Source organism: Triticum urartu, chromosome 2 (genome assembly GCF_003073215.2).
Source record: "Triticum urartu cultivar G1812 chromosome 2, Tu2.1, whole genome shotgun sequence".
Taxonomy (NCBI): Eukaryota; Viridiplantae; Streptophyta; class Magnoliopsida; order Poales; family Poaceae; genus Triticum; species Triticum urartu.
Window position 1 is genome coordinate 616,233,284 of NC_053023.1, and position 26,945 is coordinate 616,260,228.

The 26,945-nt window shown below is 48.2% G+C and overlaps 1 protein-coding gene across 5 annotated transcripts; it reads left to right on the top strand.

Annotated features, from left to right (window-relative positions):
• The first annotated feature begins 1,960 nt into the window (after window positions 1-1,960).
• Window positions 1,961-15,766, top strand: LOC125539209. Of its 5 annotated transcripts, none has more exons than XM_048702587.1 (7): window positions 1,961-2,128; window positions 3,613-3,801; window positions 4,526-4,609; window positions 4,702-4,863; window positions 13,494-13,725; window positions 14,653-14,735; window positions 15,292-15,756. In XM_048702587.1, the coding sequence occupies exons 2-7, from the start codon at window positions 3,652-3,654 to the stop codon at window positions 15,370-15,372; spliced, it is 792 nt and encodes a 263-aa protein (XP_048558544.1). In that variant the 5' UTR covers window positions 1,961-2,128; window positions 3,613-3,651; the 3' UTR covers window positions 15,373-15,756. The 5 variants fall into 5 exon arrangements, with proteins under 5 accessions (XP_048558544.1, XP_048558543.1, XP_048558542.1 ...); XM_048702586.1 differs by having other exon boundaries at window positions 3,604-3,801; window positions 15,292-15,755; XM_048702585.1 differs by having other exon boundaries at window positions 1,963-2,128; window positions 3,607-3,801; window positions 15,292-15,755.
• Window positions 15,767-26,945: the final 11,179 nt, after the last annotated feature.

Consider the following 26,945-nt stretch of genomic DNA (forward strand, 5'->3'; position numbering starts at 1 on the left):
GTGTACTTAAAGTCCTTTGCCTGTATTTGGTCAGTAGCGCAAAGGAGCTCAGGTGGTTAGCATTCTTGTTCGCTGTTCTAACGCAGAGTTCGATACTTGCTGAGAACGAATTTAGGGTGTTTTTTTTTTTGCTTTTTTCGCGCCCCTGTAGATTGTTGCTGGGCCGGCCCAGTCGGATCGGCTTCGGGTGCCGATACGAGAAACCGGCGCTGAGAGCGCCGGTTAGGAGCTCCCAACTTCCCGTACGTGCACACCAGCCGACCCACCTCGGTCATCCAGTCCCACGGCTGCCCAAGGGCCTAGCCCACCAAGCACGCACCGCCAGTCCTCACTTGGGCCAGGCTGCCACGTCCTAAGCTGATGCCCACAAGCCGTCTTGACATCCTGTGACCGAACTCTCATCGGCTCCTACTGCCGCACGATTCGCCGAGAATTTCACATGCTTCTGCTTACGTGACACGCCGCCGCCGCAGCCTTTCGATCTCGTCGAAACCGGCCACACGCTGTACACTGCTGTTGTCATGTGATTCGCTTCCAAATTGCTTCTTGTACTTGTCCGCTTGCAAATCGATTTCTCATCCGCATATGCCACTCCGTTGGCGACATTCTTTCAGCGAACAATCGATCAAGCCGGATTTTACTCCTCAAGATCACTTCCACGGCTTCTTCGAACCTTGCTCATGATATCACTTGTTAAAATAAATTCGAGATATACCATTAATCATTCGAAGACCAAGCAATCACACGAGCACGACACCGAGATTTGTTAACGAGGTTCACTGATATGGCTTCAGGGCTTGACTACGGGCGCTCCTCCTCGTGACATCGTCACAATACCGCACACCGGCCATCCGGGCACCGGCACACGTCGCCGGCTCCTCCTTGCGTGTCTGTGCTATTATGCTGGCATAGGTTACATCGTGTGTCTAGCCCCGCTATATATGAGAGGCCTAGGATACAAGTGTCCTATTAAGACATGACTTCATATCCTATTTAAACACAATTTTACTACAAGTCCAACTATAACCTACCTTATACACTATATTCGACACAACTCCAACAATTCAATATTCCAGTATTCCTCCATCATGGTGCCTGTACATCGTAGGTGCAGCCTCGTGGGACATTGTAGCTAAGAGCATCTCCAGCCGTTCGCCCCCCAGGGCGCCGAAAAAGAGCCCCCTGGGGGCGAGCCGGCGGTAGATTGGCGCGTGGGGGCGAGTGGCTGGGAACACGCTCGCCCTAGAGTCGCCCTAGACGCGCATTTTTTTAAAAACGTATGAATTCGACATAAATTCGGCTAACTTGACATTCATATTAAACATGTTCGGCGTTTACATAAATTATTAAAAAAAATACATCTACGTGGCGAAGAAGTCGCTGAGCGCCGCGAAGTCGCTGACGTCGTTGCCTCGAACAGGAGCCACGCCTCCGACGACTGGAGCGAGCGGCGGCCGAAGCCGTTGGCTGCCGCAGCGTCGCCGGGGAAGCGCTCGGCCATCGTTGGAGAGGGAAAAAAGGAAGGGGAGAGCTCGGCAGCGCGGATGTGAGAGAGTAGAGCTCGGCGGCGTACTGGGGGAGAGCAGAGCTCGGCGGCGGCTAGTTTGGGCTCGGGATGGTATGGCCAGCGGCGAGGGAGAGCGGCGGGTCTTTGTAGCCCACGTCGTGTGTACGCGTGGTAGGAGGGGAGGCGTCGCCGCGCCGCCCGTTCGCCCCGGCGTCCCCGGATGCCCCCAGCGCGTCGGGTTCGGCCAGGGTTCGCCGCTGTCAGTTTCGGTCCAAACCGACGAAAAACGGGCTACTGAAGACGCGACTGAGCTGATTTTATTGACGCCGGCGCGGTAAAATCGTGTGGGAGGGTTTATTGGAGGCGCGACGAGACGCTCTAACGAAATGGAATGGAATGCGGATGGACCGGTGGTAGAGTGCAGGATGTGCATCGCACTTGGACCATGGTCCAGAATAATTTTTTCCCGAATGACCCCCATCTGCGAGGATCTCTGCATCTGCGAGGAGCGCTGTGCCGCTGGGTTTGGGTGGGTCGAGTGTGACAGAGAGGCCAAAATGGAGGTGGAAACCGAGAGGGCGACGGCGGCAATGCCGATTTTCCTGTCGTTCCGGTGTTCAGGTGAGGCCTTGGATCCCCCTATCTTTCTTTACCGCGACCGGTCTGCGGTGCCGTGTGTGCTAGCCAGCGGCGTGTTCTCTTTCTCGTCCGATCCCGTGATTTTTTGGCGCGGGTTGCCAATATCCCCGGAGGGGGTAGGGGCGGCGGCCTGCGATGTAAACGAGAGAAGCGAGATTGGGAGCAGGGGAGCGACGGGCCTGCGGGAATCGTCAGTGACTGCTCATTACAGGAGCGGCGGACTGGACGACGCGGCCGGGCGGAGTCCGGGGAATCTGCAGTGAAACCAGATTCGCGAGTGCCCGGCTGGATTAAGAGGCATTGGTTGTGTTTTAGCTGACATTAGGCTTCGATTTGACAAGTAGAAAACTGAAAAGGTGTTATTGCTAGATTTGCATACTGTGCTGCTGCGAAAGGTGTCACCACATGGCTGCCATTGGCATTTTTGGCTGCCAAGAAAATCCTAGAGTGCATTGCGAGTGAAGGGATACTTTTTTTCTTTGGAAAATTCACCCGTACAAATTCTGAACTGAATCACTGTGATGGCGCCAGAAAAGAATTCTGAACTGAATCGCTGTGATGGCACGAGAAAAGAATTCCGAACTGAAGGTAAATGATGTTGCCCTGAAAATTCTGAACTGAATCCATGTCGTTGTTGTGGTTTTAGCTGTTTTCGGTGTGCTGTCAAAAGTCTACTGCTAGAATGTGGGGTCGAGGATAATTTGCACCTACTAGAACTCTGTGCAGAAACACAGATAAATAGCGAGCATCCATTTTTGTAGAAAACAATCTCAGTCTACACAACATAAATATCATACTCTGCTAGGTAGTATCAAGAGCTGGCTAAGCAAGGGCTGCCGCAAAGCCAACGGACAACCACAATATTTCTTCTGACTGTAAAAAACCGGCACCAATGCCCCCCTTGACCTCACAGTTCTAGCAGCAGACGGAAAACAGCAAAAAGCAGCAGATCGGTTGTGCGTGGACTCCGGTCCAGGAAAAATGCGGGGCAACAAGACCGTACAAGACCATTCCCGGTCCCTGCATTCATGGACACTGGACAAGCAACAGTGCCAGTGTTCAATATTGTTGCCACCAAAAGCAATACAATGCTCAATATGGCTGCGGGCATATATCCTGAGGGGCACCAATGGCTCAGATAATGATACCGTATGATAGTACGAGCCACATTGAATTTTCGGTAATATATTATGTCTTGTACCAATGTGCCTAACTGATGTTGATGCTTTGTACAACATGTCTGAAACAACAAGTATTTAGAAGCATGGCATGTATTCATCAGCAATTCATCTGGTGGTTACTGGTATCAATATTTATAAGTACAAACACCTATGGAGTACTTAACATACCTTGTCTCAGTAAGTAGCCGAGTCAGGATTTAAGACTACTAAAGAAAACATGCATTTCAAACTAAAACAAAAAGATTTTTTTTGGCTAAAAAGAATTATTTTTTGGAGAAGGGGAAGGGGAAGGTGGTGGCGATCACCATAGGTAGACCTGCGCTGATGCCTGGTGCGCGCGATTCCACTATGCATCACTCAGTGGTGGAGGAAGAAGGGAAGCCGTCGAAGGAGCTGCCTGTGGAAACACTGAATACTGTGAAGAGGAAAAGGCAATCAACTTATGTCCAAAATGCCGAGTCTCGCACTACTTCGGCGAGAATTTCCTATGCCTTTATGTTTCCCCCGGCCTGCACTATTTTTTAGTAGAGTTCTGTCTTTTAACTTTATATATGTGGTTGTCGGTAGATGTATCTTGTACCACATAAGAGTCTATCAATATGCTAGAACAGTAGTGTATATCTTGTACCAATGTGTCTAGCTTATATTGATGCTTCCTGCAACATGTCCGAAGACTACAATATCGCATTTTAAATCACGTTAGTTCTGAATAAATGAAAGTTGCTGTATATATTTGTTAAATATAGAGGGGCATTCATGTCAAAGTTGAATTTTGGATTGCGGGCGGACCTTGTTCATTGGAACAAAGAAAAGTACTAAAGAAGAGAGATGCATTTCAAACTAAAACTAAAGCACATTTTTGGCTAAATAGAACTATTTTTTTCTACGTTGTATTTTTTTCTCTTACATAATATCTTCATATTACAACCCTTTCCTAATATTTTGAAACTGTAAAGAAATGTTAACATCAAGGATGTGAAAACTAAAAGTATTTAGGAGCATGGCGTATATTTATCAGCAATTAATCTGGGGGTCACTGGTATCAATATTTAAAAGTACAGACACTTATGGAGTATTTAACATACCTTGTCTCAGTAAGTAGCCCATTTAGGATTTAAGAATGTACAAAAGAGGAGATGCATTTCAAACTAAAACAAAAAGATTTTTTGCTAAATATAATATATTTTTTTTGGAGAAGGGGAAGGAGAAGGTGGTGGCGATCACCACGGGTGAGCCTGCGCTGAAATCTCGTGTGCGCGATTCCACTACGCATCCGCAAAAGGTAAAATCATTTCGGTTTCCCCTCTCTAGTTAAATATGATGTCGTGTGCCTAAAGCAGAGTAAGCACATGTTACATACACATGTGCAAACAGGTTCAGAAGGAGAAGAATGGACGCAAAAATGGTTCTAAGAAGATGAAGTTGGTGGAGGAAGAAGGGAAGCCGTCGAAGGAGCTGCCTGTGGAAACACTGAATATTGTGAAGAGGAAAAGGAAATCAAGTAATGTACAAAATGCCGAGTCTCGTACTGCTTCGGTAAGAATTTCCTATGCATTTTTTTTCAGCCTGCACTATTTGTTAGTAGATGTAGATATGTGGTTTATAAATTTATATATGTGGTTGTCGGTAGAGCAGTAAAGAAATGTTAGCATCAAGTATCTGCTTAATGATGTTTTCACTTGCTGCCTTTGGTGCAAGCGTGGATCGTTGTTATATATACCTCAAGAAAGTGATCTATGGAGGGAGGACTGGCATGAGCCATGTCATGCTTTGAGCTGCCTCAAATAAATATCATGCAACTATATGTGTGCTGATCTGGATGGTGCAAAATAGCGTCCAGCCAGGCCCAACGAAGCCTTCACGCTCGCTTTCATCACAGTTTGTTGTTTAGTGATCCAACAGATGATCTCTCTAGTATCCTAGTAAACATATTAAACTCATGGTGCTTTGCATCTTTCGGCACACTTTGACTAGGCAAGTAGGGCAAGTAGAATTTTTTTAGACGAATCAAAAACTAGAGTTGTGTTTCTGATGGAATTCTAAAACATATTACATGTCTGCTTCTAATCAATCTGCATTTGAAGCAGCACAAAGGTTGTGGAGGAGCAACTCCACCTTGCTGCTACAATGTGTACAGAACAAGTGTTGAAGGAACAGCTTCAACGTGCTGCGCTAGATAACGCTCTAGAGGCGAATGTAGGCTGATAGGGCAGCAAGAGTTCAATCCAGAACTCCTACGGCACAAGATCTACTCCAAGATCTTAGATAAGAACAACAAGTTCTATTATAGGTAGGGGTACATAGTCTGGGTACAAAGTAGAGGTGAGGACCTCTATTTATAGGGCTTTGGGAAGCCTTCACATACTTCTACTTATAGCTGGAATACTCTAGAAACATTATTTAAGGTTCACCATTCTACTCATAGTTACTCACAACTAGAATACTCTAGAAAACAGTAGGTAGGATAAAGAAAAGAAAAGAAATACTAGACCACAACAGAAGTATCTAGAAGTAGCCAAACAGATTTGACATATGATTATATTTTCATGTTCCTCATCATTCTCCCCTGGTTGTTTGGAACTCGCCCTCGAGTTATCTTCATAGAGCGCTTCTTCTGGATGGTAGAGAGTCAAGTCCGCAACATTGAAAGTGTTGGAGATACCCATATCGCTTGGAAGATCTATCACATAAGCATTATCATTTATCTTCCTCATGATAGAGAAGGGTCCATAGCTTTGCTGCCTAAGTTTCCCTTTAATACCTAAAGGCAGCCTCTCTTTCGGAGGTAGACCATCACCTTATCACCGGCTTGGAATGATTTTGGCCTCCTTTTGCAATCAACAAGTTGTTTATATTTCTGATTTTGTGTTTCCAAAGCGCCGCGAATCTCTTCAAATAACTCGGTGTAATTATCAGCAAAGGACAATGCTGATTTTGAGTTTCCCCTTGATGGCAGCTTCACCAGGTCCACCACATGTGATGGAACTTTAGTGTAGACAATGGAAAAAGGGCTCCTTCCTGTGGATCTATGCTTGGAGTTATTGTAGGAGAACTCTGCAAGAGATAAAGCCAAATCCCATTGCCCCTTTCTTTCTCCACAAATGCAACGGATCAGATTACCCAAAAACTTGTTCACCACTTCCGTTTGTCCATCTGTTTGTGCATGAGCAGTGCTAGAAAATTTCAATTCAGTGTTGAATTGCTTCCACAAAGTGAGCCAAAATGCAGCAAGAAACTTGCTATCACGATCTGAGATGATGGACCTTGGAACTCCATGAAGTCTGACCACTTCTCGAAAGAATAGGTTTGCCACATGATGAGCATCCATTGTCTTGCGGCATGGAATGAAATGAGCCATCTTAGAGAATCTGTCCATGACCACAAACACAACATCACTCCCTCGTCTTGTTCTTGGCAAGCCCAAGATGAAGTCCATAGAGATGTCCTCCCATGGAGCGACAGGAACATGCAAAGGCATGTATAACCCTGTGTTCTGGACTTGGCCTTTGTAGGTTTGACATATAGGGCATCGCTGAACAAACTTTCCAGCATCTCTCTTTAGTTGTGGCCAAAAGTAGCGAGCTTCCAGGCTAGAGACAGTCTTGTCCCGTCCAACATGGCCACTAAGATCACTTGAATGGAGCTCTCTAACCAGCTTGTCACGTAGAGAACTTCTTGGAATGCACAAACGACCATTTTTGAAGAGATATCCATCTTGCATCAAATAGTCATCACCTAATGGTTGGCCCCTTGCGTGCTTTACCCAAACATGGCCAAAGTCTTCATCACCCTCATACAACTCCTTTATTTGGTCCATGCCCGGAAGTTCAGCTTCAAAAGAAGTCAAGAGGCATGCACGACGACTCAAAGCATCGGCCACCTTGTTAGTTATTCCAGATTTATGCACGATGAGATAGTTAAACCTCTCCAGATATGCTGCCCATCTTGCTAGCATGCGGTCAACATGCTTTTGATTTCTAAAATTCTTCAAGGATTGATGGTCGCTATAAACAATGAACTCTTTAGGCAGCAAATAGACTTCCCAAGTTTTCAATACTCTGAAAACGGCGTATAATTCTTGGTGATAGGTACTCCATTTCTGTCTAGCTTCACTTAACTTCTCACTAAAGAAAGCAATGGGCTTCCTTTCTTGAGATAGGACAACTCCAATGCCTACTCCACTTGCATCACACTCCAACTCAAAAGTCTTGTTGAAATCAGGTAGTACCAAGACAGGAGCTTGTGATAGCTTTTGTTTAATCTCATTGAAACTAGCTTCAGCTGCTTCTGTCCATTGGAACCTTCCTTTCTTCAAACACTCGGTAATTGGTGCCATGATAGTGCTGAAATTCTTCACAAATCGCCTATAGAAAGTTGCAAGTCCATGAAAGCTTCTTACCTCAGAAATGGTCTTAGGAGTTGGCCATTCTCGGATTGCTTCAACCTTAGAATCATCAACACGAATGCCGTCACATGTTATGACGAATCCTAGGAAAAGAAGTTGTGTTTGCAGGAAAACACATTTCTTCAAGTTGACGTAGAGCTCATTTTCCCTTAGTACTTCTAGCACCTTCCGAATGTGATCAAAGTGTTCATCCTCATCCTTGCTATAGATCAAGATGTCATTGAAATAGACCACAACAAAGTGGGATAAGAAGGGTCTAAGGACTTGATTCATTAAGTGCATAAAGGTACTTGGTGCATTTGAGAGTCCAAATGGCATGACTAGCCATTCAAACAACCCTTCCTTTGTCTTGAAGGCGGTCTTCCATTCATCCCCGGGTCTTATACGGATTTGATGATATCCACTTCTTAAATCTAGCTTTGTGAACACTCTTGCTCCACTAAGCTGATCCAACATATCATCCAGACGGGGAATAGGGAATCTTGTTAACGGCTCTACTGTCCGTACACATGCGCCAAGATCCATCTTTCTTTGGCGCGAGTAGGGCTGGTACAGCACATGGGCTAATACTTTCTCGAATGTGCCCCTTTTGCAACAATTCCTCCACTTTCTCCTTCAATATATCATGCTCCTTGGCTCATTCAATAGTGTGGAAGATTAGGAAGGCTTGCTCCCGGAATTAAGTCAATTCTATGTTGAATTCCTCTCATCGGTGGCAAGCCATGTGGCTCCCCAAGTATGTTCTGAAATTCTGCCAATAAACCACGTACCTTTGCTGGAATTTCAATAGTCAGGTGCTCTTCTCCCTTTACAACAAGTGCAACACACAAATCTGCCTCCTTCAAGTCTTCCATAAACTCATGAGAGGTATGGGAGATAGTTAACATAGTTTTCCCCTCCTCCTTAGAGGTATTACCTTCGGTTTTGTTTGGTAAGATAGTGATCCTTCTCTTGTTCCAAATGAAAGAGTAAGAATTTTTCTTGCCCTTGTGTGTAGTATCCACATCAAATTGCCAAGGCCTCCCAAGAAGAACATGGCTGGCATCCATGTCAACCACATCACACAACACATTTGAGCGATAATGCTTACCCAAAGAAAGTGGCAGGTTGCATTGTTTGGTGATCCTCATATTCACTCCTTTCTTGATCCATCCAATAGTGTAGGGATTTGGATGATCATGGGTTTCAAGCTTTAAATGGTCCACCAACTTCTGGGAGATAAGATTCTCGCAGCTGCAACTATCAATCACTAGTTTGCATACCTTACCATTCACCGTGCATTTGCTCTCAAATATTTTCTTCCGTTGTGTATCATCGAGTTGTGGTGTGGAACATAGGACACGCTGAATCACACATACCACCTCTTCACCTTCTTCTTGACAAACCTCTTGTCCGTCTACATCTTCAGATTCATATTCTTCCTCATCGCTTTCACCATCATGGATAGTCGTGTTAACAAATTTCCTTAGTGGGCAACCGCTGGATATGTGTCCCTCTTTACCACATTTATAGCACTTTGGGCCTTCATTTGCCTTACCCTTGCTTCTAGTTTGTTTCGGGATGGGCTGTTTTGTCTTTGGTGGAGTGGCCTTTTCTTCCACTATTAGGTTGGCTCCTAGATGAGCCTTCGTTATGAGGATATGGAGGATATGGAGCCTTAGTTGTCTTTCTCATCCTCACAAACCTCTCGGCCTTTAAGGCTAGAGCTTGTGCTTGATCAATGGACCAGATTTGTTGCATCATCAATCGATCTTGAATAGCATCATTGAGACCATTGATGTACCTTTCAACTTGTTGCTCTTCAGTTTCAGCAAGGTTGCACCTCACTTGTAGCCTTGGAAACTCCTCCGTGTAATCTGAAACAGTCCTATTTCCTTGAGCACAATTTTGAAATTGGATAAATAGGATCTGGTCATAATCAGCGGGCAAAAATCTCCCTTTTAAGAGGCCTTTCATTTGTCGCCAAGTTCTAACACGAGGTTCTCCTCTCAGCCTGCGCTCCTCTTGAACGCGATGCCACCATGCACCGGCTCCTCCTTTCAGCTTGTATGCAACCAAAGGAACTCTACGATCTTCCGGAACCTCCATGACCTCAAAGAAAGTCTCCACTTCATATAACCAATCCAGGCACCCTTCAATGTCAACATTTCCATTAAAACTTGGGATCTCAGCTTTCACCTTGTATGTATCTCTTGCATATGTAGGGTTGGGTGCTCTCCGATATGCGTAGAGATTTGGTTCTTCAAGGGCATCATCATATTCTTCACCTTCAGAAGCTTCAACATAAATTGGCCTTCTTGAAGCACGTTGAACAACATGTTGTTGTGGCGGTCTTGCTCCAAGATTACCTCTCCTTCCTTGATGAACATCTTCCTCTTCTTTAGATGAATCTACTTCATTGGTAGCAGGGAGGACACCCTTTCTTATCATCTCAACCAGCTGGTCAAATCTCCTGTTAAGATCTTCACGCAGCTCTTTGATTTGTTGTTCAGCAGCATCCATCCTCTTCTCCAATTGCTCCATTGCTTGCTGCAACTTGCTCTCGAAGAGGACAGCAAGAACGATTATGGGTCAACGAGGCTCTGATACCACCTGAAGCAGCACAAAGGTCGTGGAGGGGCAACTCCACCTTGCTGCTACAATGTGTACATCACAAGTGTTGAAGAAACAACTTCAACGTGCTGCGCTAGATAACGCTCTAGAGGCGAATGTAGGCTGATAGGGCAGCAAGAGTTCAATCCAGAACTCCTAGGGCACAAGATCTACTCCAAGATCTTAGATAAGAACAACAAGTTCTATTATAGGTAGGGGTACATAGTCTGGGTACAAAGTAGAGGTGAGGACCTCTATTTTTAGGGCTTTGGGAAGCCTTCACATACTTCTACTTATAACTGAATACTCTAGAAACATTATTTAAGGTTCACCATTCTACTCATAGTTACTCACAACTAGAAGACTCTAGAAAACAGTAGGTAGGATAAAGAAAAGAAAAGAAATACTAGGCCACAACAGAAGTATCTAGAAGTAGCCAAACAGATTTGACATATGATTATATTTTCATGTTCCTCATCAGCATTTTTATGACATAGTCGTGTGGTTTCCTTTTTCTTCTCTCAAAGTTTCAAGTAATGAATTAATATGTGATCCTGATTTTTGTCGCACTTCCAGACTGACAACAGAAAGCCACAACTTCGGAGATCTGCTCGACTTATGCTCAGTCCACCTGAAAATGATCATAAGTAGACTTTAGAGTAACGTCTATTTTGGGAGAATCAAAATAGATTGCTTTATTCAAAATACTTTCCTTTATCTTGTTGTTCGGAATTCTTCGGATACATTCCATGGATATGTTGGTTCTTGAATTTTACAAGCGCCTAGTCAGACTATCTAGAAGTCTATTGGATATGGTAGTTTTTTCGAGTAATTGGCAATAGTGTCGCCTTTCAATTACAAGAACATGGTTGTTTTACAACTGCTTTTACAAGCGACTATTTTGGGAAGTATAGTTGAGGCATGTGGACTACTCGTGAAGGAGGTAACTACAAGAATTTTGCACGGATATTTGCTAGGGCTAGGTGCGCCACCACCTGATAAATCATTCTCTGTCCATTGAAAACCTGGTGATTCCTATTTTTCCAGGCATTCCATAGGTTTAGATCAAATTCCTGTTTTGCACCTTCAAACTTTGCTCCCAAGGGATAGCCAGGTATTCCTCCCACAAATTGTTGACAGATTGATCAGGGCATTTCATCATCATCTGGGACACATAGCAGTCCTGGCATTCACCACCTTCCATACCTCTGAGAAGGGACAATCCTTGCAAAGGTGGCACTGTGTCTCATTAGTCGCTGTAAGTGAAACCGGGCTATGGGGCAAATCCTATTTTCCAGATTCGCCGTCATCAGGATTCTACAATGCAACACGAGCCAAGCAGAAAGCTTGCATTTGGGAGTGGTTGTTTCCTTCCAAACCTTCCCAGTACGAAAAGGCTGCACATGGCCAAGGGTATCCTCTTCACGTGGATAGCCCTGAGGACCAGAAGTTAGACATCCGACAGACTTGCCAGGAGAGGACTACCGCATCAGATACATGCCTGTTTTGTGCTCAACAAGATGGACAATCAACCACATTCTCATGGACTATGTTTTTGCGAGAACTGTCTGGTGGGAAATCTGTAGAGCCCTAGGCATGCCAAGGTGGGCACTGTCGACAAACAACATACTTGACAAATGGTGCGTCAGCGTGGTTGGTGTTGGGCACAAACCAAGAGACATATGAGCCATTCTCACCTTGACCATGTGGGAAATATGGAAGCACATAAATGCAATTGTGTTTGATGGAGCAACACCCTCGATACAACATGTGATAAGTAGGATGATTACTGAGGGTCAAGTGTGGAGGCAGGCCGGTATATTAAAAGAAGAACTAGACCCCTTCTTTGGGGCGTTGACTAGGTGGGTTCAGAGCGAGTAGTCCACTTTCATGCTAAGGGTAAGGGTAGATGTGGAGTGCAAAGCATTCTAAGCATAATATAGCGATACCGTGGACATGGATGGGCCATCTTGCCTTTCTTCTTTAATATGTGATACACATGCTTGTGCATATTCGAGAAAAAAAATCCCGTTAAATCTACCCATACAATTGCACTTCCGTAAGATGTCACTCTAAGGTACAAGAAAGTTACTGCACAACCCAAGTGTCGTAAACCCTAGCCCCGGAGATACATAGTCATTATTCATCTTGTGTCGCTCAAATTATGCCAATATGTGTAATGCTCACTAAAAGTAATCCTAAACATGTACTATATGACTTGAAAACCTTCATCATTCCTTCCTAAATCCCTTGTCTAGAAGGCCTAACTAGTAGTCAACTATCCGGCAGGGTGGAGATTTGACTCGACTTCGAAACAATTGCAGTCACCCAAGTTTGAGTCTTTGGACCTCGCTGGGTACGCATCTTCTTAATTACCGAGTACTAGAGCTCTGACCCAATTGTCAACATATAAAGTTATAATGTCACTCTTGGAAATTCCTCATGGTAGATTAGCTTTTGATCCATTCCCCATTTGGTCTCATAGGGTTCCTACCATGGCCTCTGCTGCCAAGTTATCACTTGCTTATACCGTTATATGTTTGCTTAGTTATTTCCCATGCTCCATGGAGAATTTAAGGCCACGACACCAGTCATTTGGGGTGTGACAACAAATAGGTAGTTTCTGATGCAATTGAGACAACTTTGGACAAATTATGACAAATGTTTGACGATGTACTATTTATGAGTGAATATACACATAAATGACAAGAGAGTTGTCCGTTGAATACGGAAATCTGGACATATACTCCCACCAGATACCTGCAACATTACACTCACGTTAGGACTCAGCGCGAGTTTGCGAAGCCTAGCCCTAGCCCGTGTGAATTCAGGAATGGCAAAAAGGAAACAAGTTTCTCCAATGGTAAAGGCGAGCACTAACATTAACATTGACAAAGTAATGGAAAATTAGCCATACATAGTACATACCATATTATGTATAGCATATTTGCTGAAAAAGTGTATATGATTCGGTTAACAATATTTGGGTTTAAATGATCCTTCAAATATTTCATTATATTGCTGGTTTTAGTTATTATTATGAGAGATTTTTAAACAATAATTCTCATATTCAACATACTCATGAATCGTGGTAAATTCATTGTTTCACAGGAATTACATGGTGTGTTTTTCTTGGAATAGTTTGAATTGCTTACCACATGTGTCACAGGAATTACATGGTGTTGTATGGCCAACCCATATCATGGAGAGGCCAGATTCTGAATTCAAGGAAAAGTTGATGCGTCTTCTCCGCAAACCATTTAGCCAGGGAGAATGTGATACGCTGCTTGACAAGGCTACGACTCGCCCTCCGGCAACAATGAAAAGGCAAACACGCGGTGGCGTGAAGTACTACAACTCTGAACATGAAAGGCAACCATCATATTTTGATGGTCACCCAGGTATGCTTGCTTTCATACTACGTACATACTTTTTTTGTTCATTGGACTTCTGTTATGTACTATTCCCCTTATTATTTTTATGTTGAAACATCTTTCTGGGAATTATTGCGACCACATGGCTAAAGTAACTTTTATGCATAATGATTATAGGATCAGAATCATTTTTGCTGCCTAATGAACACTCTGCCTTGTTATTTAAGAAACAATTTGTGGTTGTCTTTGCTCGCAATTGTCATTTCCTTTTGAACCTTGAAACTTGCAAGTCAACATTGTGTTTTTTCGGTGATATATTGGTTTACAAGCTTGTTAAATCTATGTCCAAAATATCCTGCTGACGGATTGCTTGAATCTATGGTGAACATACGCTGTACCCTTAGGTAATTAGCAGGACTTTGGAACAACAAGCATTGTGGAATTTTCGTAATTGCGTTGCGCAAATTTTCATGTAATTCTTATTTTCTTCTTTGATAAAATACAAAGCTTGCATCTCAATAAATTGATAGAAGAAAAGTGGTTGTGGAGCAATTACACAACACAACATGTTGGCGCAGAAGTCCAGCTTTCCTGTGAGAGGATTTTGGAGCAATTTTGCCAAATACCTGAAATAGAAATAGTTTGTTGTGGAGAACTATACTGATGACGAATGCGCTGTGTTGAATTAAAACTGAGTAACTTAGCTTTCAGCGCATGTCCAAAGGTCATCAACATTATGGGAGTGCAAAATCAAATTCCTAGCAGGTTTATTTTATTTGCTATAATAAATGACTATGTTTTGCTTGAGAAGTTATCTTTCCAAATAAGACGAGAAAGTAACAGCAAATCATATTGGTATCTGGTTTGAAGTAATCTGCTATGCGGTTGTTCAAGAAACACTTATTCTTACATGTCGTACTATTAATCAACACGTTTTATTGTATTTAACTTCAGATCTTGCGAAACAAGTACGTGTAGAAAGCACCAGCAAACCCAACCAGTTAGCTCTGTTGCGTGGATTTTTCTTCTGGATGGAGGTAACCTCATTCATAGCATTTCTTTGTTTTTTCGTTAATAACCAATAATGTCTCCACCTGTTGTTAAAGAACGGAGTAATGCATTTTTTTATCTGTTCCCAGTTAGAGCAAATCTATTTCTTTTTGTTTAGATTATTTTTTGTTAATGGAGGCAGACCAATATTGACCTGTTAAATATCACGCTGGTACAGTACTAATCGTAGTTAATGAATTTATTTGCAGCAAAGTACTAACAGCTACGGTGCATCAGTGTGAGTTTTTCTTGTTGCTAATTTTGAAAAATCATGGCATAAACCTAGTTCACTTTTTGCAAAAGATAAAACTAGTTCACAACGGAGTAACTACCATGTGATTTCTTCATATTGCTTGATTGTTAATAGCATGTGGCAGCTTCTTATATAGATGGATTTCCCTCCCTGCAAAAAAAAAAAGAGAGATGGATTTCCCTAACAAATGGCCAATTCCATAGCAATATTACATTTCCCCTTATTTGGTTAGTTAGGCCAACTGAATTTACTGACCTGTGTCCCTAACAATCTACTCCCTTTCTTTGTAGAATATTGCGCATCACGACCAATTCAGGCCATGGAGAGATGATTTCAAACAGTACAAAGTTACTATGGTAGAAATAGAATGAGATCACAAACAGAATTACAGAAGAGTTTGTGCTTTCCCGATTGAGGTGGCAAAGCCCCAGTTTCTCCTTGTTTTACTAGTTTGGTCTCCAGTGTGCATCTTACACTGGTTGCTATTGTTATTTTGTCTCCAAAAACGTAGAGCTGATGCTACCAGAAACTAGTAGCATATCACTCCCCAAAATCAATTATCTTCAGACAGGGGTATACCATAGTTTGCTCAGCCTTTTCTTTCAGACAGAAGGTTTATGGACGACAATGTATTGTTTTTATATGTGCAACTGCGGTCATAACGTTGGAGTGCTCCCTGGTTCATGCATCTTTCAGACAGAAGCCTTTGGATGGGAAAACCACTCTCTAGCGGAGTTATATACATCATTTTCTTTGAGTGAAATATACGTCTGTTTACATCTGGGATCTAGCTGCTGTTTTGGGGCTTGCCCATGCTGAAATTGAGCACTCTAGATCTCACTCTAGATTCTCTTTTGACCGAACCTCGCCGTGCTCCTGAAGAAGAATATATATAGTTGGCTCGATTTATACAGAAACTAGCTCGAAAAAGCATACAAGGGATGATTGATTAAGGGCCAAGCATGCAAAAACCTTGATAACGAAAAGAAACAAGAAAGATCACCGGCCAAACTTGACCTCCACCGCCAACATGGATTTATTCAGGGCATGGACCACCATCACCATCGGGAATGGAGAGAAGTTGCTATTCTGCCATGAGAACCGGAGCAGTAAGGACCCCCTCAAGGCCTACGCTCCCTAGCTCTTCAAGATCGCAACCAGAGATATTAGGACGAATATGAAGGAGCTACAAGATGAGAATTCGATCTCTATCCTTGCATGTCTTCATTCCCCGGCTCAGCTCTATGGCTTGTCCACCTTTGGACGATGCTATCCCATACCGCCCTTGCTCCGGGCTAGGAGGACCGAATATCTTGAAATGGACATCCGACGCCATTTACTCCTTGGCTTGGCCTACACGGCTCAAACCCACGGATCCCACGTTCCCACCCCAAATTCTCGTCGGCGAAGATCTGGTCAGCATACAGTTGGTTGCATGATCCGAGATGCCACTTGTGCCTGGAGGAGCCGGAAACCACTAAGCACATCTATCTCTCGAAACAGGCTTTCACCCCGCTTTAGAGCATCTCCAGCCGTTCGACCCCCAGGACGCCGAAAAAGAGCCGCCTGGGGGCGAACCGGCGCTTGCTTGGCGCGTGGGGGCGATTGCGTGCCCAGTCGACGCCCCCAGGTCGCCGCCAAAATCATGCAAACTTGGCGATATTTCATACAAAATTGTACAACCTCGGTGAAACTGGCACAAACTCGACGAAACTACGCCAAACTACGCCTAGGCCTGCTGCGCCGCGGCCACCGCACTCCATCTATATGCTGAGAAGCCTGTAGAAACGGGTGTAGTCATCGTCGCCGCCGCCGCCGCCGCTGTCGTCGCGTGCCCTGCCGTAGCTGCCGCCATCCCTGCTGCACCCTTGGCCAGGGTCGCCGACGCGCGGTGGGGCGCTAGATGGCCCAGCCTCGTCCACCTCGTCGCTGTCAAGGACGATGACGCCGCCCTCCTCCCGCCCGCGGCGCCGGGCCTGGAGCTCCACGTATGCCCGACGCTGGCGGCGCACCTGCTCGCGGACGTAGTCCTCCTTCGCCCATTTTAGGGCGGCCTCATCGTCGGGGGCCACCATGTTGACGTGCTCCGGCTTCACGGGGAGCAGGCCCGGCTCGGGCTTCGGCCGGACCAGGCGGAGGGAGCGCGGGGAGGGGCGGGCACCCTCGTTGATGACGAGGGTGCCGCCGGAGCAGTGTCTCCTCCAGCTCCGGCTTGACGGGGCGGAGCGCCGGCGAGCCGAAGGAGAGCGAGCCTGAGCCCGACGAGGAGGACGTCCCTGGCTTCATTCTCCGCGGCGTCCAGGATCTGCCACGGCGGCGAGAGAAGGACGGCCGCGGCGGGTACTCGAGGCGCGGCACGTTGCCGGTCTCGATGTGGTCGAGGGCGGCCTCGAGGGTGCGGCCCAGCACGCCCCACCACTCGCGCCTCCCGTCGGCGTTGAGGCGGCCGCGGGGGATGATGCCGTTGGCGGAGGCGATCTGTTCTTGGCGGCGACGCTTGAAGTACATCGTCCACAACGTTTTGCTGTCAGCGGCGTACCTCGGCTCGTTTCGCTGCTCCTCCGTCAGGGACAAGCAGATGCGGACGATCTCGGCTTGCCGTGCCGCCCCTTCGAGCACCGGTGGCACCGGGATGCCGCCGGCGCTCAGCCTCCACGCCCCCGGCACACACATGCCCGGGGGCGCCGGATACTCGGCCTCATAGAGGAGGCGTGCCTCCGGCTCTTGGAGATGGCGGCGGGCGATGCCGTTCGCCGCCGCGCCGTTGCCGGGGAACCTCTCAGCCATTTGCTCGTCGGCGGGAAGTGGGGAGTGGGCTGCTTTTGTGTGGCGATGCGAGATGAAGTGTGGCAGGTATGGCGTTCACCAGCGGGGGATCGAGTTTTATAGCCGCGGCTGGGCGGTGAGAGCCTTCATGCCGGGCGACGCGTGGAGGGAGTGGGAGGGACGCGCGTCGGTGGCGCCTTCACTGCGCCGCCCATGAGGCATCAATGGAGGCTGACCGGCGCGGCAGCTCGGCAGCCTTGGCCAGCCTTCACATTGATTCTTGCGGGAACCGAGGCGATGAGGACGAGAAGCGGCGTCTCGCTGACGCGACGGGCCCATCCCCGTTCGCGCCAAAAACGCGTTCCCCGGCGCCCCCAGGCGCCCCCAGCGCGTCGGGTTCGGCCTGAGTCCATCGGCGTCAGTTCGGCCCAAACCGGCGAAAAACGAGCTCCTGGGGTGCGGCTGGGCCGATTTCGGGCCGCTGACAATAAAAAAGCGCCTGAGGGGCCTGTTGGGGACGCTGCTGGAGATGCTCTTATAAAAAAAAAGCAAAAGCACATCTATCTGCAAGGACGACCCCTTCTCCATTGCTGTTTGGAGCCATATGTAGGCAATTATGGACATGCATAACTCTCTCTTGCGGGAGATCCCATGTTGTCCCGTCAATGGTGTTGAGTATCGTAATTAGATTGAAAACATAGAATAGACTAGGAAGTATTTTGGCTGTCTTGCACTCCAAGAAGATCATGTACTTCTATATATATGCCCATGAAACTCAAGCAATACATCATCGATTCCACCAATCCCTCTTCATCTCTTTTAACTTGGTTCATACGGTGTTGTCTCAATGGGTTTAGATGGTGCCCTATTTGACGTGAATGCGGCTGTCTCTAATGCATAATCCCAAAATAATAAAGGCAAATTGATAAGAGACATCATAGAACACACCATATCTAATAAAATACGTTTACGATGTTCGAACACACCATTGCGATGTGGTGTTCCAGGTGGTGTGAGTTGTGAAACAATTCCACATTATTTTAAATGAAGGCCAAACTCGTAACTCAAATATTCGCCTCCGCGATCAGATCATAGAAACTTTATTTTCTTGTTATGATGATTCTCCACTTCATTCTAAAATTCTTTGTACTTTTCAAATGTTTCAGGCTTGTGTTTCATAAAGTAGATATAACCATACCTACTCAAATCATCTGTGAAAGTCAGAAAATAACGATATCCACCATGTGCCTCAACACTCATTGGACCACATACATCGGTATGTATTATTTCCAATAAGTCATTAGCTCGCTCCATTGTTCCAGAGAACGGAGTTTTAGTCATCTTACCCATGAGGCATGATTAGCAAGTATCAAATGATTCATAATCAAGTGATTCCAAAAGTTCATCTGCATGGAGTTTCTTCATGCGCTTTACACCAATATGACCTAAAGGGCAGTGCTACAAGTATGTTTCACTATCATTATCAACTTTGCATCTTTTGACATTAATATTATGAATATGTGTGTCACTAGCTACGATCGAGATTCAACAAGAATATACCATTCATCAAAGGTGCATGACCATAAAAGATTTATACCTACTAATAAAGCAAGGTGCGTTTCGCCAATTTTTTCATCCGTTCACCGTCGAAAATATTTTTTTATATCCGAGGTGGTACTAAACTTTTATGGTCTAGCTGCTAGAAAAGAAAACAAATTGTCCAGAATTTCGTACATGGGCCGCACGCGCTAAGGCCCAGAAAAGCCCCACATTTATATCCCGCGCACGCTGCTGGGGAACCTTATTTATCGCACAGAGTCACATATAGTCCGAGCTTCCCATCTCTCGCCCAATGTTGGGCCGGCCCATTTCCGTTTTTCTGTATTTTTTTTCTATTTTTCAATTTTCCCTTGCAAGATATATTTTCCTTTCTCGTAATTTTTTTAAATTTTCCTAAATTTCGTTTCTGGTAATATTTTCGTTAAATCTTAGAATTTCAAATTTTGTTCCCATTTTCAAAATTATTTGGAACTTTAAATTTATATTTTCGTTCACTTTTTTCTCGAAATTCAAAAAATGTTCGCATTTTAAAAGAAAATCCAAATTTTTTGGAGACTTACAAAATAAATTTCATTTTAAAAATAATAGTAATTCGAAAAATTTATTTCCTTGAAATTTTCACAAATTCAAAATAATGTTCGTGATAAAAACACATTTTTGAAAATGGTTTTGAAAGTTCAAAACAAGCTTCCATTTTAAAAAAAGTGTTTCACAAATTCAAAAAATGTCCGTTTCTCCGCCTTAAAATGGTCATGTTTTCAAAAAATGTTTGTGAATTTAAAAAAATCTTCCTATTTCATGTTTTTTTGCCTTTTCCAGAAATTAATGCTTTTTCCAAAAAAAACTCATATGTTTTTTTTAAAAAAAACAGGAGGTCACCACAACCTCGACAAGGAGGTGGACTTGAAGGGAAAAAAGGCACGAGTTGGGTAGTGGTCGTCACTCGGACCAACCCCACTACAATAAACATCTCACGGACCAAACATGACCCACGAGAACACCACAACTCTCCGCTCTGTCGCGCCACTGTTGTGGAGAACGTTTTGATGGACACATCAATTATTTCTCCCGACACTTCTGGCAAAAATATCTCTTCCGTTGCAACGCACGGGCATATGTGCTATATTACTCATATAAATAGAACAACCATTATTCCCTGACTTAAATGAATAATTGTCTCGCCTTAAACAAGATCCAGATATAATCTTCATGCTCAACGCTAACACCAAATAACAATTATTGAGGTCTAAAACTAACCCCGAAGGTAGATGTAGAGGTAGCGTGCCGATCTTGGAACCATTCCCGACGCGCATCATCACCTCATCCTTAGCCAATCTTCGTTTATTCTGAAGCTCCTATTTCGAGTTACAAATATGAGCAACCGAACCAGTATCAAATATCCAGGCGCTACTACGAGCATTAGTAAGGAGCACATCAATAACATGTATATCAAATATACCTTTGTTCACTTTGCCATCCTTCTTATCCGCCAAGTATTTGGGGCAGTTCCGCTTCCAGTGACCATTTCCTTTGCAGTAGAAGCACTCAGTTCTAGGCTTGGGTCCAACTTTGGGCTTCTTCATGGGAGCGGCAACTTGCTTGTCATTCTTATTGAAGTTCCCTTTCTTTCCCTTGCCTTCTTTTTGAAACTAGTGGTCTTGTTAACCATCAACACTTGATGCTCCTTCTTAATTTCTACCTCCGCGGATTTAAGCATTGCGAAGAGCTCGAGAATCATTTTCGTCATTCCTTGCATATTATAGTTCATCACGAAGCCTTTGTAGCTTGGTGGAAGTGACTGAAGAACTCTGTCAATAACACTCTCAACTAGAAGATCAATTCCCAGCTGAGTCAAGTGGTTATGATACCTAGACATTTTGAATATGTGTTCACTGACAAAACTGTTCTGCTCCATCTTGCAGTTGTAGAATTTGTTGGAGACTTCATATCTCTCAACCGGGCATTAGCTTGAAATATTAACTTCAGCTCTTGGAACATCTCATATGCTCTATGGCGTTCAAAACGTCTTTAAAGTCCTAGTTCTAAGCCGTAAAGCATGGTGTCAGAGTAATGGGCCACGGGTAGCCTAACCCGAGTCCCTGAGCATTTCAAGACATCGGGCTGGCTGTGCCCCTCAGGCGTCGAGGACGTAGCGCCGCCTTCTGGTGGCCGGCTGGCTCAAGAGGCCGGCTGCTAGAGGACAGCCAAGCACCAGAAGACGGCCCCAAGATGAGCCGACTCTCAGCAGGCGGCCTCTAGAGAGGCCGGTTCCTGGCAGGCGACCCACATCGCTCTCTGAGTCTATGCCCCCATAAAGAAGACAAGACAGGATGAGGCTACAGTGTAGCCCATCCCCCCATATCCAGGGCGGGGCACGACCACAGTGTCCCGTACCGGCCGAGATCTCCGCACGACGCGGCAATGTTGCCATCTCGCCCTTGAAGTCACTCCTGTCAGGTGGAACCCTGTTCCCACGACGACCTGTTGGTATGGCCTGCAGGCGGCGGGCCCTACCAGGCAGCGAGAGCCCAGAGGGCGGTAGCAACTGACCAGTCGCACCCGAGGGAGACCGGCCTCTAGCAGGCGGCCCACTCCATCCTCGGAGTCCACACGCCATTAATCAGACGAGACATGGTGTGGCTACAGTGATCTCCCGCCAGACGGCGGGACTGTAGCCACGCCCCCCGACCAAGCACGCGTCATCAGCGTTACGGCTACAGTAACAAGCAGCCAGCCGGGCCCGCAAGAGGCGGAGGCGGCCTGTCGTCTCCGTACCAGACCAGCCGGCAGGGCTCACCAGGCGGCAGGCCCCAGCGGCCGGAGGAGGAGCCGGTGACAGGAGACACTGACAGCCGGGTCCTACACCCGGCCAGATTACCATTGTACCCCTAGGGGTAGGCCTATATAAACCCCCAAGACACCCATGCAAAGGGTTCCCAACCTGTTAGACCTAGACACCCACATCGAGAGAGGGGAGAGCTAGCCCTGCTTTCTTCTACCTCTAGCATACAACTCGAGGAGCACCATTGTACTCGCAAGTGCCTTAGTGATCATGCGGAGACCCCGCAAAGCAGGACTAGGGGTGTTATCTCCTAGGAGAGCCCCGAACCTGGGTAAGATTCGCCGGCGTGCATGTCTTCACCTCATCCTGTTTCCTGGCACCGGCAACGTCCTACTAGCCCCCATCATGATTAGCCATCCTTTGGCATATGTCGCACCAAACCCCCGACATTTGGCGCCCACCGTGGGGCTAGGTGCACCGTCGTCCGGAGATCTATTCTGGACGGGAACCCTCTTCCTCCCTGCTGAGCGCAGCCAGCCAGGCACGCCAGATGGCGTTTGCACCGACGCGTTGCTTGGCGCAGAGGTCGCCTGCGCAGCAAGCTGCCTCACCGACCTTGTTGGCGAGATCCTCCTCTCCGACGAGCCTGCATCCGACGTAGGCAACAACGACCCCGACATCCGCCTCGTCAGGTTCCTCGACCAGCTCCGTGTCGCCGACGAGCCGGCCGTCGACTTGGAGTCGGTCGGCTCCACCGACCCGATGCTCGTCGACTCCGAACGGCGTCGCTCGACGCGTTCCCTACCAACATGGTGATCGTTGATGATCCTCTCCCCCGCGCCGACAGCGGCGGCAGCTGTCGGTGGGAACGACACCTATGGGATCACAAGAATCCCTACTACGGTTAGAGGGGCGCGGGGTCGTGAGAAGAGCGGATCAAACAGATAGTACACAGTTTGTTTATCCAGGTTCGGGCCGCGAGGATGCGTAAAACCCTACTCCTGCTCTGGTGGATGTATATTCCTATTCTTGAGCTAGCTCTGGGGCATTAGGAGCTCCAAAAAGCCGAATCCTCCTCCTGGTCGCCTCGGGCCTCCTTTTATAGAAAAAGGGGTTGCCACAGTGGCACGCAGGAGGTGGAAAGGGTACAGTGATGCGAGGTTATCCCTCGCATTACATGACAAGGCGCATTTAATGCGTCTTGCTTAGGTGTCCTTGCTTTATCGGGGACGGGGGAGAAACCTGTCTCGTCCGTCGCCGCTCCTTCTTGTGTCGACACGTGCCCTGGCCAGCGATGCCTGTGATGCCATGTAGGTAGGCAGGCAGCTGAGGTGGCGCAGTGGTGGGTCTTCACGAAGATCTGCATGCCGCCACGCAGGTGCCTGCCCAGCTGGTTGGGTCGGCAGCTGCATGCATACGGTGGTGGAGGTTTAGTCGGCGTGGGCCTGATGGTGGCCCTGCGGATGTCCTTGGCAAGGGCCTTGCCGGGGCCCCGACAAGGGTCTTGCCGAGGCGCCTGCTGTCATCCCCGGCAAGGCGCTTGCCGGGGGTCTCGTGGTCTTCCCTGGCTGGTATCTCGCCGAAGGTCGTCGTCTTGTTAGTGCGTATCTGATCTTGAATGTCTTCACAAAGATCTGCATGCCACCACGGGGATGTATCCCGAATCCTTGCCCCTTGGGGGCAGTGGACTCAAGGGTAATTTGCTCCGTAGGCATGGGGCGAGTCGCCGCGGCAAGGGTCTTGCCGGGGTTGCCAAAGCTGTCCCCCGGCAAGGATCTTGCCGGGGGAGTCCGCTTCGTCGCTTTTGCTCTTCATGGTCTTGGCCTTGGCGTCGTCCTAGTTCCCTTGAGCTTCGGTCTTACCCTGGCTCACCTCCCTTGCCTTGCTTGGTGTGGTGGTGCCCGTGGCTCAGACTGTCCGTGCACAGTTATAGGGGTATAAAAAAGTGTACCCCTTTTTTTGTACACCGACAGGAGCCCCCGGGCCTGGGCCACACATAAGCGCAACACGTTGTTGGGCTAGGCCCAAAAACGGTGCGCGGGCAGGCGGGGCGGTTTTTACCGCGGTAAGATTCTTCGCGCGCTGCGCTTCCCATGACTCGCGCGCGTGGCTCGGCGTGGGTAGGTGGGCGTGACGTGGGCAACATGCGTGGGGTTGGTCTCTGCACGCATGCGTCACGTCGTGGTAAAGGGGCGGTTCGCGCCTTCCCCATAAACGGAGGGAGGCGTGGAGGCGCGGCCCATTTACTGAATGGGGCTGAGGTGTGGTCTTCAAGGCGTCCACTCCCCATGATCACGGGGTGGAGAGAGGTCGCCTCACCCGTCCCCTCGGTTCTGCACGTCCGCCACGTGCCTCCTATGCGCTTGGGGTGGCAAACGGCGGATGCGGGAAACCGGGCCGTCGCTGGTTGGGGCAGCGGGTCGGTCCTGTCTCCCTGCGCCTTCCGTGTTCTGATTGGCCGAGCGGGACGGCCGAGCCCCAACCCCATTCCTTCATAAAGAGCGGGAGGGGGGGATGGCGTCCCGCATTCTTCCATCTCCTTCCTCCTTCAGCTTCTGCTCCTCTCTTCCATTCGTCATGGAGAGAGGAAATCCCGGTCCTTCAACGGTGGCGGCGAGGGTCGCCGCTCGACAACGCGTCCCTTCTTCTCCTGATCCGTTTTTGCTTTTGCAGGGATGGAGAGACGTTGGCCCAGAGGGTGAAAAGGGCGAAGGCCTCGGCGAGCAGTCAGCCCCCGGCTGGGGCTTCAAAGACGCCACTGATGGTGTTGAGCAGCCCGGACAGCAGCCCCCGACACAGCCCCCAGCGTAAGTTCGTCACCCTCCTCTTATTCGACATGTGGTAGGTGTTCGATGCTATGGTGTTGTCCTTGTCGGGTTTGCAGGAGGGGAGCGGCAGCAGGAGGAGCCGCAGAGGGCTACCCCCAACACACCACCCCCATCGACTACGCCGCCGCGAGGGGCGTCCCCGGCAAGGGCACCAAGCACGGAGCCCACAGCCATGGAGGAAGAGGGGAACTTGGGCGCTGGTGACTCTGCCATGGCGCCAAATGCTGGCGGGGAGGGGACTTCTACTTCACAGCCTGGCACTGGTGAGTCGCCTGTCCTCCGTCTCTGTTTTTCCCTTATTCTTTTTCTTGGCTTCATTGCTCCCATTACTGCCCAGGCCCTCCTTCAATAGATATGGAGGACGTGGATACTGTTGTTGGGAGTATTGCTGAGGAGGCCGCAGCGGAGGCCGACAGGATTGCCGCCAGAGATGCTGACGAGGTCGCCGCCGATGAGGCCGCCAAGGATGCTGCCGAGGACACCGCCGCGGGGGCTGCCAAGGCGACCGGCGAGGCTTCTGCCGAGGGTGCCAGCGGTGGGCCTGCCGGGGAAGCCGGCAAGGCCACCGCCGAGGAAGAGGTGGTTGATGATCAGCCTCCCTCCTCCTCAACCTCGGGCCCCGGCAGATATCTGAAGGTGGGCGATGATCTTTTCGTCCATCTTCCAGGGGCGTCAAGTTCCCGAGCGCCCGCCGAAGGGGAAGTCTTTGACGGCGAGGTGCTTGCTGCCACCGGGCTCGAGGTGGTCGATGAACCGGGCATTGGCGGTGATGGTTCTCCAGAAGAGCAGCTTTTCCGTGCCATGGGGGCCAATTTCCGAAAGCTCCAAGTGCTCTACCGTGCTCGCCTGGACAAGGTCAAGTCCAGGATGGCAATGGTGGACAAGGCGGAGGTGGACTTCAAGGCGCGCGTTGCTGAGACGCAGACCTGGTTTCACCAGACTCGCGAGGAGCAGAGGGCCTTTCAGGGGGAATTGGCCAAGCGCGATGTAGAGCTCACCATGAAGATGGCTGACATCGAGAAGGCCCAGGAAAAGGCGGCGAACTTGGCTGCCGCGGCCGAGGCCTCTTGGAACCAGCATCAAGCCGCATTGGATTCCCAGGAAGAGGACCTCTCCGTGCGTGAGGCGAAGCTTGCCGCAACGCTCCACGGCAAGGATGAGGAGCTTGAGGCCCTTGTCGTGCGACGGACTCGCGAGCTAGAGCAGAGGCACAAAGAGGCACTCAATGCCAAAGCTCTGGCCCATGCCGGCAAGGTGAAGGAGTTGGAGGTAGAGCGGGACGAGCTGAAGGAGCAGGCCCTCAAGCTGTCCAACGAGAAGAGCACGCTCAACAGCGCCTTGGTAGAGGCGCAAGGAGCGGTCATCAGCAGGGCTGGGGAGCTCTCCAAAGCGCAAAACTCCATCAGAGATCTCAAGCTGAAGCTAGAGAATCTCGAGAAGATGTTGTTGGGGAGCAGAGCTCGGGAGGAGACCTTGACCAGGAGCCTAGAGGAGGAGAAGCCACTGTGGGCGAACGAGGCCGCCTCCCACCAGGAATATGTGGCGGGCGAGAACAGATGGATCAGCCGTCTGGAGGACGTCGCCGGCAGGGTCACCTCGCAGTTGGCCACCATGGGGATGCCAAACATGAGGTATGCCCCTGAGCGCAGCGGGACCGTCAACGCCAAGCTGACCCAGTTCTTCGAGGGCGTCCTTGGAACCTTGGCTTATCTTCACTCCAACAGAGCGGCCACGTTGGCCAGGGAGGCCCGGCGACTTTGCCGGGGGGTCATGACCAAGGTCCTCACCAAGATGGCGTACTGGAATCCCGACTTCGACTTCGAAGCCGCGATGTATAGCTTGCCGGATGGTACTGACCTCACGGTGCTCAAGGAGTGCATCAAGCCCATCATCATCAGTATCGACGAAATCAAGAGGGTGGAAGGCCAGCGCCGGGATTAGGCATCCCGTTCTTCTTCGCCGCTGCAGGTTCCCGACCAAGACAAATTTTATCTTTAGTTAGAACCGC